Source organism: Saccopteryx bilineata, chromosome X (assembly GCF_036850765.1).
Source record: "Saccopteryx bilineata isolate mSacBil1 chromosome X, mSacBil1_pri_phased_curated, whole genome shotgun sequence".
In the NCBI taxonomy this organism is placed as follows: Eukaryota; Metazoa; Chordata; class Mammalia; order Chiroptera; family Emballonuridae; genus Saccopteryx; species Saccopteryx bilineata.
The window spans coordinates 139,785,725-139,797,975 of NC_089502.1; the positions used below are offsets into that span (position 1 = coordinate 139,785,725).

The 12,251-nt window shown below is 42.2% G+C and overlaps 2 protein-coding genes across 3 annotated transcripts in view; one reads left to right on the top strand and one right to left on the bottom strand.

Annotated features, from left to right (window-relative positions):
* Positions 1 to 12,251, top strand: part of ARHGAP6 (Rho GTPase activating protein 6) — a 460,565-nt gene that overhangs the window by 26,209 nt on the left and 422,105 nt on the right. The window lies entirely within an intron of this gene.
* Positions 9,415 to 11,475, bottom strand: LOC136317009 (polyadenylate-binding protein 1-like). Of its 2 annotated transcripts, none has more exons than XM_066249445.1 (2): positions 9,978 to 11,475; positions 9,415 to 9,773 (listed from the first exon to the last, which is right to left on the bottom strand). In XM_066249445.1, the coding sequence occupies exons 1-2, from the start codon at positions 11,458 to 11,460 to the stop codon at positions 9,415 to 9,417; spliced, it is 1,842 nt and encodes a 613-aa protein (XP_066105542.1). In that variant the 5' UTR covers positions 11,461 to 11,475. The 2 variants fall into 2 exon arrangements, with proteins under 2 accessions (XP_066105542.1, XP_066105541.1); XM_066249444.1 differs by having other exon boundaries at positions 9,415 to 9,753; positions 9,949 to 11,460.

Here is a 12,251-nt window from a genome sequence, read left to right on the forward strand (position 1 = left end):
CTCCTCCTCTCTCTCATTCTCTCTCTCTCTCTCTCTCTCCCACACACACACACACACACTCTCTCTCTCTCTCTATGAAAAAAAAATTCTATGAAAATTTATTGCTAAGCCAGAGCATCGAGCATTTCTCTAATCTGGAAGGAAAATTAAAAAAAAAATTTACACTCTTTTCATCATCTGCCCCAATGCTCCCTTTCCGTGTCAGCCTTCTGCTTCTGCTGCCTCCGGCCCTAGTGCGTTGGCATTGCCTTACCCGTTCATGTTTCTTAGACTCGGGGGTACCATTCCCAGCTTTGGGCATCCAGAATCCTTTCAGATGAGGCCGTCCATTGGTGCTTCCTGAAACTTCTGGTTTTCAGATTAGCTACATTATAATCTTTCCCCTTTACAAATGTGACATTCTTCTGCAGTCCGACATTTGTCTGAAGATAGCGTTCATTATCCATTTAATCTTATTCATTCTAGTATACAAAATTAGAACTTGAACCTTGCTCTCTTACTAGCTAATACATTTCTAAATTTTAAAAAATTAAGTCTTAGTATTACTAGTTAGCCTGGGGCTATATATGAGTTTTCTTTTGTCTGCTGGAAATACCTTCTTCTTTTGCTGGGGATGAGAACTTGAATTTAATATGGAGGGGGAGTAATGTGGTCTTGTTTTCTCTGACAGGAGAGCAGTGCAGAGTTGTCTGGCCTGCTGACTCCTGTTCTCTATACACAGATGCCAGGAAGAATTACTGTTGCAACTGAGAATAAATGGAGATTTTAATGGAGGGTATAGATAACATTTAGATGACAATAATCACTACCGATCTAAAATAGTTCAGTCAAATTGGTTGTTTGGTCATATAAACAACTCATCTAAATGCTTGAAATTTGGTTATTTGCGCACATAGCCTGAATTATTTTCAAGCTTCAGTTTTTAAAGTATGCCAACTTGCCAACAATTTTTTAAACTCTTTTAAATTGAATTTATTAGGGTGACATTGGTTCATAAAACCATACAGGTTTCAAGTGTACAACTCAATGAAGCATCATCTCCACACTGGATTGTGTGCCCACTGACCAAGCAAAGTCTCTTTCTGTCCCCACTTCCCCTGCTTGGGCCACCTCTGTCTACCCTGCCCCTTTTCCCTCTGGCTGTCACCACACTGCTATCTGTGCGCATGCGTGCGTGCGTGCGTATGCTTAATCCCTTCATTAAGGTTTAGTTCTGGCAGATTACCTCCGACAACTAAATTTGCATTGCTTCCCTCTGAGTTTTTCACTTTTACACTTGCTCTTTTTGTTTTTCACTTGATTTTTTTTTAAATGAGAGACAGAGACAAAGGGACAGAAAGGGACAGACAGGAAGGAAGCGAGATGAGAAGCATCAATTCTTTGTTGCGGCTCCTTAGTTGTTCATTGATTGATTTCTCATAGGTGCCTTATCGGGGGGCTACAGCAGACCGAGGGACCCCTTGCTCAAGCCAGTGACCTTGGGCTCAAGTTGGTGAGCCTTGCTCAAACCAGATGAGCCCACACTCAAACTGGCGACCTCAGGGTCTCAAACCTGGGTCCTCTGTGTCCCAGGCCAACGCTCTATCCACTGCACCATCGCTTGGTCAGGCTCACTTGATCTTTTTTGACATTACCATTTTCTGTAGTCCAACTATAAACATTATTCAGTATTTAGTTTGCACTGAAGTAGATAATTCTAGATATGAAATGACTAAGAACAGTCTCTTCTTCCCACTTTTGTTTCTTCCGGTGATACCTGTTTGTATTTTGCTTTCAGAAGGTGTCCCACCACTGTAAGCAAACTTGTTCCATTCACTGTCTCTACCTGCCAAATCCTTAGGTTTGCTTTCTTCTGGGAATGAAATATAGGATGGCTGTTTATTTCACTGAAAATTGTCAGTAATTTAGCTCTGGCCATATTGTTTTGACAGGAAAACAACCTATGTGTTACTGAACTTGCCCATTTTTCTTTCCCTGTAAGGATGAATTTGTCACTACCTACTACCTAAACATTGATGAAACTACCTAAAAACTAATTTCAGAGAGTCCCAAAGGGATACTTTTAATTTAAGCCACCAAGCCAATATTTTTAAATGCCAATAAAACATTATCATAATTTGCATTTATTACAGCTAACACTTCAGAGGAAAGGGTAAAAGCAATTATAGAAAAAATAATTAGATTTCGTAAGAACTTGGGAAACAGAAACTTATCTAAAGTCAGTGAAGTGACTTTTCCAGCTTTTTACACAGAGACAACTTGAGTTACAACTCGACTTATTATCGCCTGACCAGGCGGTGGTGCAGCAGATAGAGCATCGACCTGGGATGCTGAGGACCCAGGTTCGAGACCCCGAGGTCACTGGCTTGAGTGTGGGATTATAGTTATGACTCCAAGCTTGCTGGCTTGAAGCCCAAGGTCACAGGCTTGGGCCCAAGTTTGCTGGCTTGAGCAAGGGGTCACTGGCTTGGCTGCAGACTCCTGGTCAAGGCACAGATGAGAAAGCAGTCAATGAACAACTAAGGTGCCGCAACAAAGACTTGATGCTTCTCATCTCTTTCCCTTCCTGTCTGTCTGTCTATGTATTGTGTGTCTCTCTCCCACTAAAAAAAAACAAAACAAGAAAACAAAACCTCACTGTCAAAATTTTTGTTTTCTATTGATACAATAGCCTTTTCTCTCAAATAGGGATTCAAATAATTAGACTAATGATTTTTGCTTCTATACATTATTAGAGGAACAATTCAGAAGAAATGAAAGTGAAAGCAACATTTAGAAAACAGTATTTTATAGTCTAGGAATTGTTAAAATTAGTTGATATGGTCCCAGCAGTCTTGAACAATGGCCGATTTTGTGTCAAATATGATCACTGCTGCCTTTTGCCATATTTTAGTGGAATTGCCTGCCCTAAGCATCCCGACTATTTCAGCTCTTCTGTTTGAGGCCCAAGCCTGCACCATCAGCCCACGTGTGCTGAGTAACGAATGTTATGCAACAAGGATTTTTAAAAACAGCTCTTCTTAAAAAAAAAAATCTCGATCGTGCTAACGCATATTGGTTAATAGATTATTTTCCTATTAATTGCATATTGGTTAATAGATTATTTTTCCCTTTTTGGCCAAGCTTTTTTCCTTAAATTGAAAACTTACAAGTGTATAAGTAAGGCACTACCTCGAAACAACATTTTTATTAGAAGGTAGCTCAACTTGGATAGTGTAAAGGCTTTTTTAGTTTCACTTTGTAAAGTGAAAGTATGCACCTATTTTTATCAAATTGATCACGGCTTAAAATTTTCTGTAACAGTGGGGCAAAATTAGGTTTACAGTTGTATGTGAAACACACTTTATTATATTATTATTTATTCATTATTGTATTTTCCACACGCACAACTGTCAACCTACTTTGCCCCAGCGTGTATTTGGTTGCATGAAGTTACTGTTAAATTTGGCCTGACCAGAATTTGGATTTCACATTGCACAGTCACCAGTGAACTCTCTGGAGCAAGTTGTCATTTTCTTGTGATGACAACAATGCTGAATGACTTCGTGTGACCTGGTGATCATGGAGGGGCAGTCTCTTTCCAAAATCTTGACTGATGTCAGGCAAGCAAGTCATTTAATTCTGTGAACCTTCAACTCTAATTCTTAGACGTAATCTGGGGAAGAAACTTCATCTCAATCCCTGTCCCGGAGAATCCTAGAAACCCTACGTAATCCTCTCCCCCAAGCCCGTGGAGACCTTTGTAAACTCTACAGACTCTAGACATGCCTGTCACCATGAACTTTAGGAATCTTTCTAGTGTCTGCGCTCGTATCCTGATTGCTCTGCAGAAGAAAAAAGAAAAAAAGATATGCAATTAAAAAATACACTCTCGCCTGGGTAGAGAGCATAATACAGACCCCTGCTCCTCACAGCAGCAGGAGGGCTTTTAGAAACATGGAACCCCAGACCCACTTCAGAAATCCTGACTTAGCATATCATTGGAGGAAGATCCTCTGGGGGGTCAGAGGCACAGTAGAGTAAGGAAAGCAGAGGGCTGAAAGGAAGGGTGCTGCTTGACAGGCAGGCCCACTTGTCCTGAGGACACCTGACCTTGTGGGGAGAGGCATGTGGAACAAAGGTGAGGATGGAGCCCGCCTTAGAGCAGCACGAGGAGGTCCCTTCTTGCTCAGGTCTGGAGGTTGAAAAAGCAGGCAGGTGTGGTAGGCCTAGTGTTAAAGACACGTGCCACAGTCCACGAGGGGGATGTTGAGGGTGTCAGCCATGTCTATAAGCAGTAGCCAGTGACCAGCTACAGCTCACTGGTGTCCTGCGGATATGCTGGCCATCGGGTGAGGTCAAACTGTACACAGGTATAATTGATCAACTAGACTAGTAGTACCTATGGTTGGGGAGGATTGGGAGAGTGGGTATCAGAATCTCCCAGAAATGTATTAAAAAATATTTATGTTCTTACCTTCACTCCAGAGCAAGTGTCTAAAATTTTGGTTGATGAACGGAGACATATATATGCATTTTTACAGTAAACATAAAACTCAGGTCAAATTGATAGCCTGAATTCTCCCTTCCATCTGCCATCAGTTGAAAACTGTTTTGGGCAACAACAAAAAAATACAATTATATGCATTGATTGTCATGGTGAGGGCCGTGGGTTGTGCTTAGAGGAGGCAGGGGAACCTGAAAAAAAATCCTTTCTTGTTAACAGTCCCTCTCTCTAATTGGCTATTATTCTACAGTGACAATAAAAAAGTTAAACTACCGCCCTGGCTGGTTGGCTTACTGGTAGAGCATCGTCCTGGCATGTGGCAGTCCCGGATTCAATTTCCAGTCAGAGCACACAGGAGAAGTGACTGTTTCTCCCCCTCTCCCCCCCTTCCTCTCCTGTAGTCAGGGCTCAAATAATTCGAGCATGTTGGCTCCAACACTGAGGATGGCTCCATGGCCTCGCCTCAGGCACTAAAATAGCTTGGTTGCTGAGCAACAGAGCAGTGGCTCCAGAGAGACAAAGCATCGCTTATAAATGAGCTTGCTGGGTGGATCCTGATTGGGGTGCATGCAGGAGTCTATCTCTCTGCCTTTCTGCCTGCCTGCCTGTCACTTAATAAAACAACATCAAAAAAGTTAAATTACCCTTTTAAGTTAAATTCACATCAAATAAATGAAGAAATAACCCAAATGAGCAAACCATTCTCTTGCTGATTCTGGTAGGATGATCTATTGAGCAGATTAACTCAACTTGAGTGAACAGGAATGCCTTCTACTTTTAGTTAGGATGTTCATATAATTTATTGTCAAAATAGGGATGCTTTGGAGTATGGAAAGGAGTGTTAGGAATAATTTACATAAGAGTAAAAGACATAACCTGAGATTGTATTGGTCAAACTTCAGCTGGAATGCCTTGTTCTTTTTTCCACAAGTATTCAGGTGGTACCCAGTTTGGAAGGCCTCCGTCACACCTCCTCCAAGAAGAATCTGTGGAGTACTTCGGGCTTCCTTTGTGTGTATTATTCAGGCAACAGTGGTGCAGGCATGTCGGAAATGAGGGTGTTTTGTATACCTCAAAGAAAGAACTCTGTGCTGTTACTTAATGTGTCTTTTTTCTCTCTTACTAATTAGAATGTAACCTTCTTGAGCACAAGGACTATGTCTCCCTGAAGCACCAAGGACATTGCAATGCCCAAAGTGAAGAGAAAAAATTCTTATTGAATAGTTGACTTGCCAGTGTAGTAACATTCTTCTCTATGACTGTGACTAAAACTATGGGTACTGGCACTAAGAAAAACAAACTGGTTATTTAAAGATCTTTCTCCCGGGTTCATAAATTTATATAGTAGGAAGGGTTAAAAGGAAGCCAAATACAGTTCATCATATCCCGAGTACCCATTTAGTTACCAGATGTTTGAAAGTGTCCACTGGATTTAGACATTTTAACTACAACCAGACCTTTATAGGAGTATTTTATCATAAAAATGATCATTTGAGAATAAAACAGATATTTTTGTAATTATAAAAGTAATATACTTATTAAAACCCCTCAAAATGTAGAAAATGTGAAGATAAAACTAAAAATCACCCATAATCCTTTATTTTAGAAATTTTTAGTTGGAATATTTTGGTGTATTTCTTTGCAGTTTTTCTACATATTTATATACTATGTTAATGTATAAATGTGTATACATGTGGTAAGCAGTCTCTATGGTGGTCCCCAGTGATGCCTCTGGAATCCACAGCCTTGTGTCAGCCCCTCCCTGTCAGTAACTTGAGAATATGGTCAATTTGAGGTATGTCACTTCCATTATTAGGGCAAAAAACATCATGAATTCTGACTTCCTAGAAGACTCTCTTGAAGCAAGCTGGCATGTTGGAGAGGCCTGCATGGCTAGGAACTGAGGGTGGCCTCTATAGCTAACAGCCGGCAAGAAAGTAAAGCTTCTGCCTGACCGGTGGCTTGCAGTGGATAGAGCATCGACTTGGGATGCTGAGGTCTCCCGTTCAAAAACCCTGAGGTTGCTGACTTGAGTGTGGGGTTGCTGGCTAGAGCACAAGATCACTGAAATGGTCCCAAGGTTGCTGGCTTGAGCAAGAGGTCACTGGTTTGGCTGAAGCCCCTGGTCAAGGCACGTATGAGAAAGCAATCAATGAAGAACTGAAGTGCCTCAACTATAAATTGATGCTTCTCAGCTCTCTCCCCACCCCCTTCCTGTCTCTCTCTCTCTTAAAAAAAAAGGCCTCAGTCCAACAGCCCTCAATGAACTGAATTCTGCCAGCAACCTCAGGATTGTCGGCCTCAGTGGACACCTTGATCACAGCCTTGTGAAGCTGTGAGCAGAGGACCCAGCTAAGTTGTGCCTGGATTACTGACCCATAAAACCTGTGAGATGACAAATGTGTGGTGTTTAAGCTGTGTAGTTTTGAGGTAATTTATTATATAGCAATAGATCACTAATACAATTAGAGAATGTCCCATTTATAGTTTTATAGCATTTTTACATAACATTCTCTTAATAAAAATTTCCTGTCATTAAAGATGATTAAAAATATAAATTTTTATGGCTGCCAAGATAAACATAGTAAGGCTGTGCCATATTTTCATTATTCTTATATTGTTGGATATTTATATTTTAATTACTGTCTACTATAAATAATCCTCATATATCTATCTTCCACTACACATTTTATTATTCCATTAAGAGTAAAAGAGGAATCAATGAGTCAAAGTTTATGAATAATGTTAAGTATTTAGGAATATTGTCAAATTACTTTCCAGAAAGATTAGGCCATTTAACATGCCTCAGAGTATTTTATTTGTCAACACTGAATAGTAAAAAAGAAAAAAAAACCTCAAAAATAACAGAACAGCTGAATTGAGAAATAGTATCTCTTTGTTATTTTAATTTTCATTTCTCTCATTATATCTTCACATGACTATTAGTTGGTTCAAGCTTACTGAATATTTGAATAAAATAATTAGCCAAGTATATATAGCTTAAACCACTAGATCTAGAAGTAATTATATGAGTATGTTTGTAAGTCAGTATTCATCAAATGCTCCTTACATGCTTTACAAATATTAACTGTTTTTGATCCTCATGATAATGCCAAGTCAGCTGCCACTATAATCCTCATTTGGCTGAAAATAGACTAAGAACAACTTGCTGAGGGCAGCACAGAAAGAGAAAGCATGTTTCAAACTACATATAGCAATACAGTTGTCCTAGCTTGGGTTGTTACAACAAAATACCATACCTTGCAGATGGCTGCTTTCTTGTTATGTCTTCACATGACAGAGAGAGAGAGAGTTCTGGTCTTTTCCTTTTCTTACAAGGCCACGCATCCCATTAGGGAGATCCCATTCTCATGACCTCAACTGACCCTGATTACATCCCAAAGGCCACACCTCCAAATACCATCATATCGGGACTAGGGCTTCAATACATGAAGTTTGGGCCGGACACATTCAATTCATAGCAACAGTGAACTGTATTCATTTATATACAGCTTCTATGTATTGGTGAAAACTGGAAAAAATATTGACAGTTGAGCAGCAGCAGTTCCTGCTGAGTTAATGTGTCAAATAAAGGTAGAAATTATATTTAAAATTTTTATACTGTGATCATCTATGCAGATTTAGGCCAACTGAAAATGTAATTTTCTAAAGAAAAATAAAGAAGAAAAATAATGCCAAGTTTCTAACTTAGATGGTTCATGTTCAAATTAAATTGGAGCTTTGCCAGTTACAAGTTAAACTATGGTTGGGGGCATTTCAATTCTCTACCTCGAAAGGCAGGTTTTAAAAAAATTTCTTATTGAATTTACTGGGGTGGTATTGGTTAATAAAACTGTATAGGTTTCAAGTGTACAGTTCTATAAGACATCATCTGTATGATGTATTACGTGTTCACCACCCCAAGTCAAGTCTCCTGTCGTCACCATTTATCCCTTTGCCCTCCTTTACCTCGCCAACCCCCCTTACCCTCTGGTAATCCTCACAGTATTGTCTGTGTCTATGAGGGTTTTTTTTTTCAGTCCCATCACCTTTTCACCCTACCCCCTACCACCCCTTCCCTCTGACAGCTGTCAGTCTGTTTTCTGTATCTCTGAGTCTGTTTCTATTTTGTGTGTTAGTTTATTTTGTTCATTAGATTCCACATATGAGTGAAATCATATGGTACTTGGATTTCTCTGACCGGCTTATTTCTTTTAGCATAATACTCTCCAGGTCCATCCATCAAAGGCAGGTTTTAATAAGTCACGGAAATAGTAATTCCAAAGGCTTTCTAACAGCAGGATAGGAGATTGTTATGTGTTATATATTATATTAGGAAATGAAATATGCTTTCTAATAGTAACCACTGTAAAACACACTTCAACAATTAAGTAGAAACCAGAAGAAATTATTTATCTTTTATTTCTTAACCTGATGTTTGCTAATCTATGTCCAGTAGAAGACACGTGCTTAGCTTAAGTATTCTCAAACTTAATAAAGTAGTTGATAATAGTGCTTTACTTCTAGGTAAAATATTAAACTTTTTCACTATATAAGACATTTTTACTCAAGCAAAAATTTCATAATCCAACCACAATAATTATAAAGTTAAAGAAATAAATACTCTAAATTTTTGTTTGCTGAACACTTTTTCTCATTCTATAAAATATTAACTCATTTTTCTTATTTTACTACTTTTTTGTGTTTTTTGTTGCTTTAAAATCAATAAATAATCTAGGACTAGCATTATCTTGGCTAAACATGGCATTTTCTCAGCCTATAAAGTTCAAAGTTTATTTCTAAATTTATGCTTTGCAGTGTTTTCTTTCCATAATATTTACGTGTTTCGACGTGTAGACATTTTTCTTCAGTGAGGCCCAAGTTTCTTCTTGTGGTGCCTGATGAAGCTGGACCCCCTGTGGCACTGTTCATTGCTCCTCAGCAGCCAGATAGGCTTGCAGTAAAGTGATTGCTTCATCCACTTTGGAGCGGAGAGACTCTGGAGTCTCAAGCATATGAAGAAGTTCCGAATTATCCATCTCCAACAACATGCCGGTGATTTTAGTAGCAAGTACAGGGTCTATGGCTTGAATCAGAGGAAACAGCCATTCACCCAGCATTTGCTTTTGCTCTTCAGGAGAGGCGGATGCCAGCGTGGAGGCGATCAAAGACTTGTCGCCTTGTAGAGAAAGAGTAGGCTGCTTTTTGGTAGCTTGGGGCTGTGCATGAAGTTGTTGAGGATTGCAAACTCTGTCAAAGTATTTATACTGTAGAGTGGTGCGGACAGGAGCAGCAGCAGCACCAGGAGCAGCAGCAGCAGCAGCACCAGGAGCAGCAGCAGCAGCAGCACCAGGAGCAGCAGCAGCAGCAGCAGCACCAGGAGCAGCAGCAGCAGCAGCAGCACCAGGAGCAGGAGCAGGAGCAGCAGCAGGAGCAGGAGCAGCAGCAGCAGCAGCAGCAGCACCAGGAGCATCAGCAGCAGCAGCAGCAGCACCAGCAGCAGCAGCAGCTGCAGCTTTAGAACACGGACCCGTTGTTGGTGCTGATGTTTTAGCAACATGCTCTGGCTGTGTCGAGACGACTTGTGGAAACTCTGAAGAAGATGGTGTCATGGTACCAAATAGTGGCCCTGGAGAGGCTGGGCCAACAGCACCCGGCACTGTTTGGAATGGATCAAGTCCCGCAGGCTGATCAGTGCAGTCAGAACTTGGTGTTAGCTGAGCAGCCTGGGTAGGAGGATAATATGCAGCATAGTTCTCAGCCTCTGCGCTAGCTGGCATGAAGTAACTCAGAGGTACTGGCTGGTAAGGCATGACCTGGGTGGGCATGGCTGCTGCAGTTGGTAGTCTCTGCATATAATAGCTATCTAGATGAGCCTGGCGCTCTTCTTTGCGCTGAGCAAAAGACACATACAGTGGCTTGTTGGCCACAATTCTACCATTCATTTCTGCTACTGCCTTAGTGGCTTCTTCCGGGGAGGAGTAACATACAAAACCAAAGCCCTTTTTGCGACCGCCCTCCACCATAACCTTTGCACTAGTGACTGTACCATATGCAGAAAATTCTTTATGGAGACGCTCATCGTCAATATCATCAGCCAGATTTTTCACGTAAAGGTTAACACCTGCTTGTCTGCTGAGCCTATTTTGCTTTATCTCTTCTATTTTTTGTTTCAGTTCTGTCTGCCTTTCCATTTTTTTCTGAGCTCGAGAAACATAAAGTATTTTTTCATTGACCTCCACTCCATCCATCTCGTCCACAGCTTTCTGTGCGTCGTCATGACATTTGAACCTCACAAATCCAAAACCTTTGGATTTGCCACTTGCATCGGTCATGACTTTGGCACTTGTGAGAGGTCCAATCTTAACAAAGAGCTCCCAGAGGTCCTCATCACCCATGTCATCCCCGAAATTCTTAACGTAAACATTGGTGAAATCTTTCGCCTTGGCTTTGCGATCTGCTTCTCGTTCGTCTGGCGGCTTAAATCGCCCGACAAACAGTTTATGCCCGCTCAGAAGCTTGCCGTGCATCTGCTCAATCGCCCTGTCTGCTGCCTTCTCTGTGTCAAAATGGACAAAGGCATGCCCCTTGGGGCCGTTTTCATCAGAAACCACTTTGCAGGACAGGATGTTGCCGAAGGGCGAAAACATACTGAACAGCGTTTTATTATCAACGGTTTTGTCTAGGTGATTGACGAAGATGTTGCCTACACCGCTCTTGCGAAGCGCAGGGTTGCGCTGGGACCACATGATGCGGACGGGCTTGCCATTGATGTGGTCGAAGTTCATGGTGTTGAGGGCGTGCTCGGCGTCGGCGGGCTCCTGGAAGTTCACGTACGCGTAGCCCAGGGAGCGGCCGCTGAGCACGTCTCTGCACACCCGGATGGACATGATGGGCCCGGCCGCGCTGAACTTCTCGTACAGGGTCGCCTCGGTCACGTCGGCCTCCAGGTCCCCCACGTACAGGGAGCCCATCGGGTACTCGGGGTAGTTGGGGAAGCTGAGGCTCGGCTCGTCGTCATCGTCGGGCTGCGACGTGGCCATCGTCCTCGATGTTTGTGAGAGACTTCCGTGAGTGGGGCGTGAGCGCAAGTGAGAGTGCGAGCGACAGCCCAGGCTCGAGGCACAGACAGCGGCAGCGGGGGCAAGCGCCGAGGGACAAAACTGTGCGGAGTCGGAAGCGTTCAACAGCCGCAGGTCACGGGGTGACCCCCACTTCCGGCCACGGGGGCGGGGGCAAGCCGCTGCGTCCCCAAGCCCCCTGCTCTTGGTTCCTCCCTGGAGCTGATGGGGCCGCGGGCCTTCAGTCTCAGCCTGGGCCACTTCGTTGGCTTTTATAAGACAGAAGACGAAATAGCCTCTGGCAGAGTAGGTGCCAATTTTTATTTTGTAGGTTTTTTTCAGAGTTTTTATAAAAGATAAATTTAAAGACAATGTGTGTGTGTATTCGAATATATATATGTATATTTGTGTGTGTGTGTGTTTGAATGTGTGTGTGTGTGTGTGTGTGTGTGTGTGTGTGTTTGAAGGCTAGAACCCATACTTTGCACTTTCAGCTCTAACCAGCCTGAAGGAGGGGCTAATTATTACACTTTTAAACCTTCAACGTTGGATCATCACAATATCAGCATCATATTTAAAACAAATACTGCTGGCCCTGGCAGGTTGGCTCAGAGGTAGAGTGTTGGCCCAGCTTGTGGAAGTCCCAGGTTCGATTCCCGGCCAGAGCACACAGGAGAAGCGCCCATCTGCTTCTCCACCCCTCC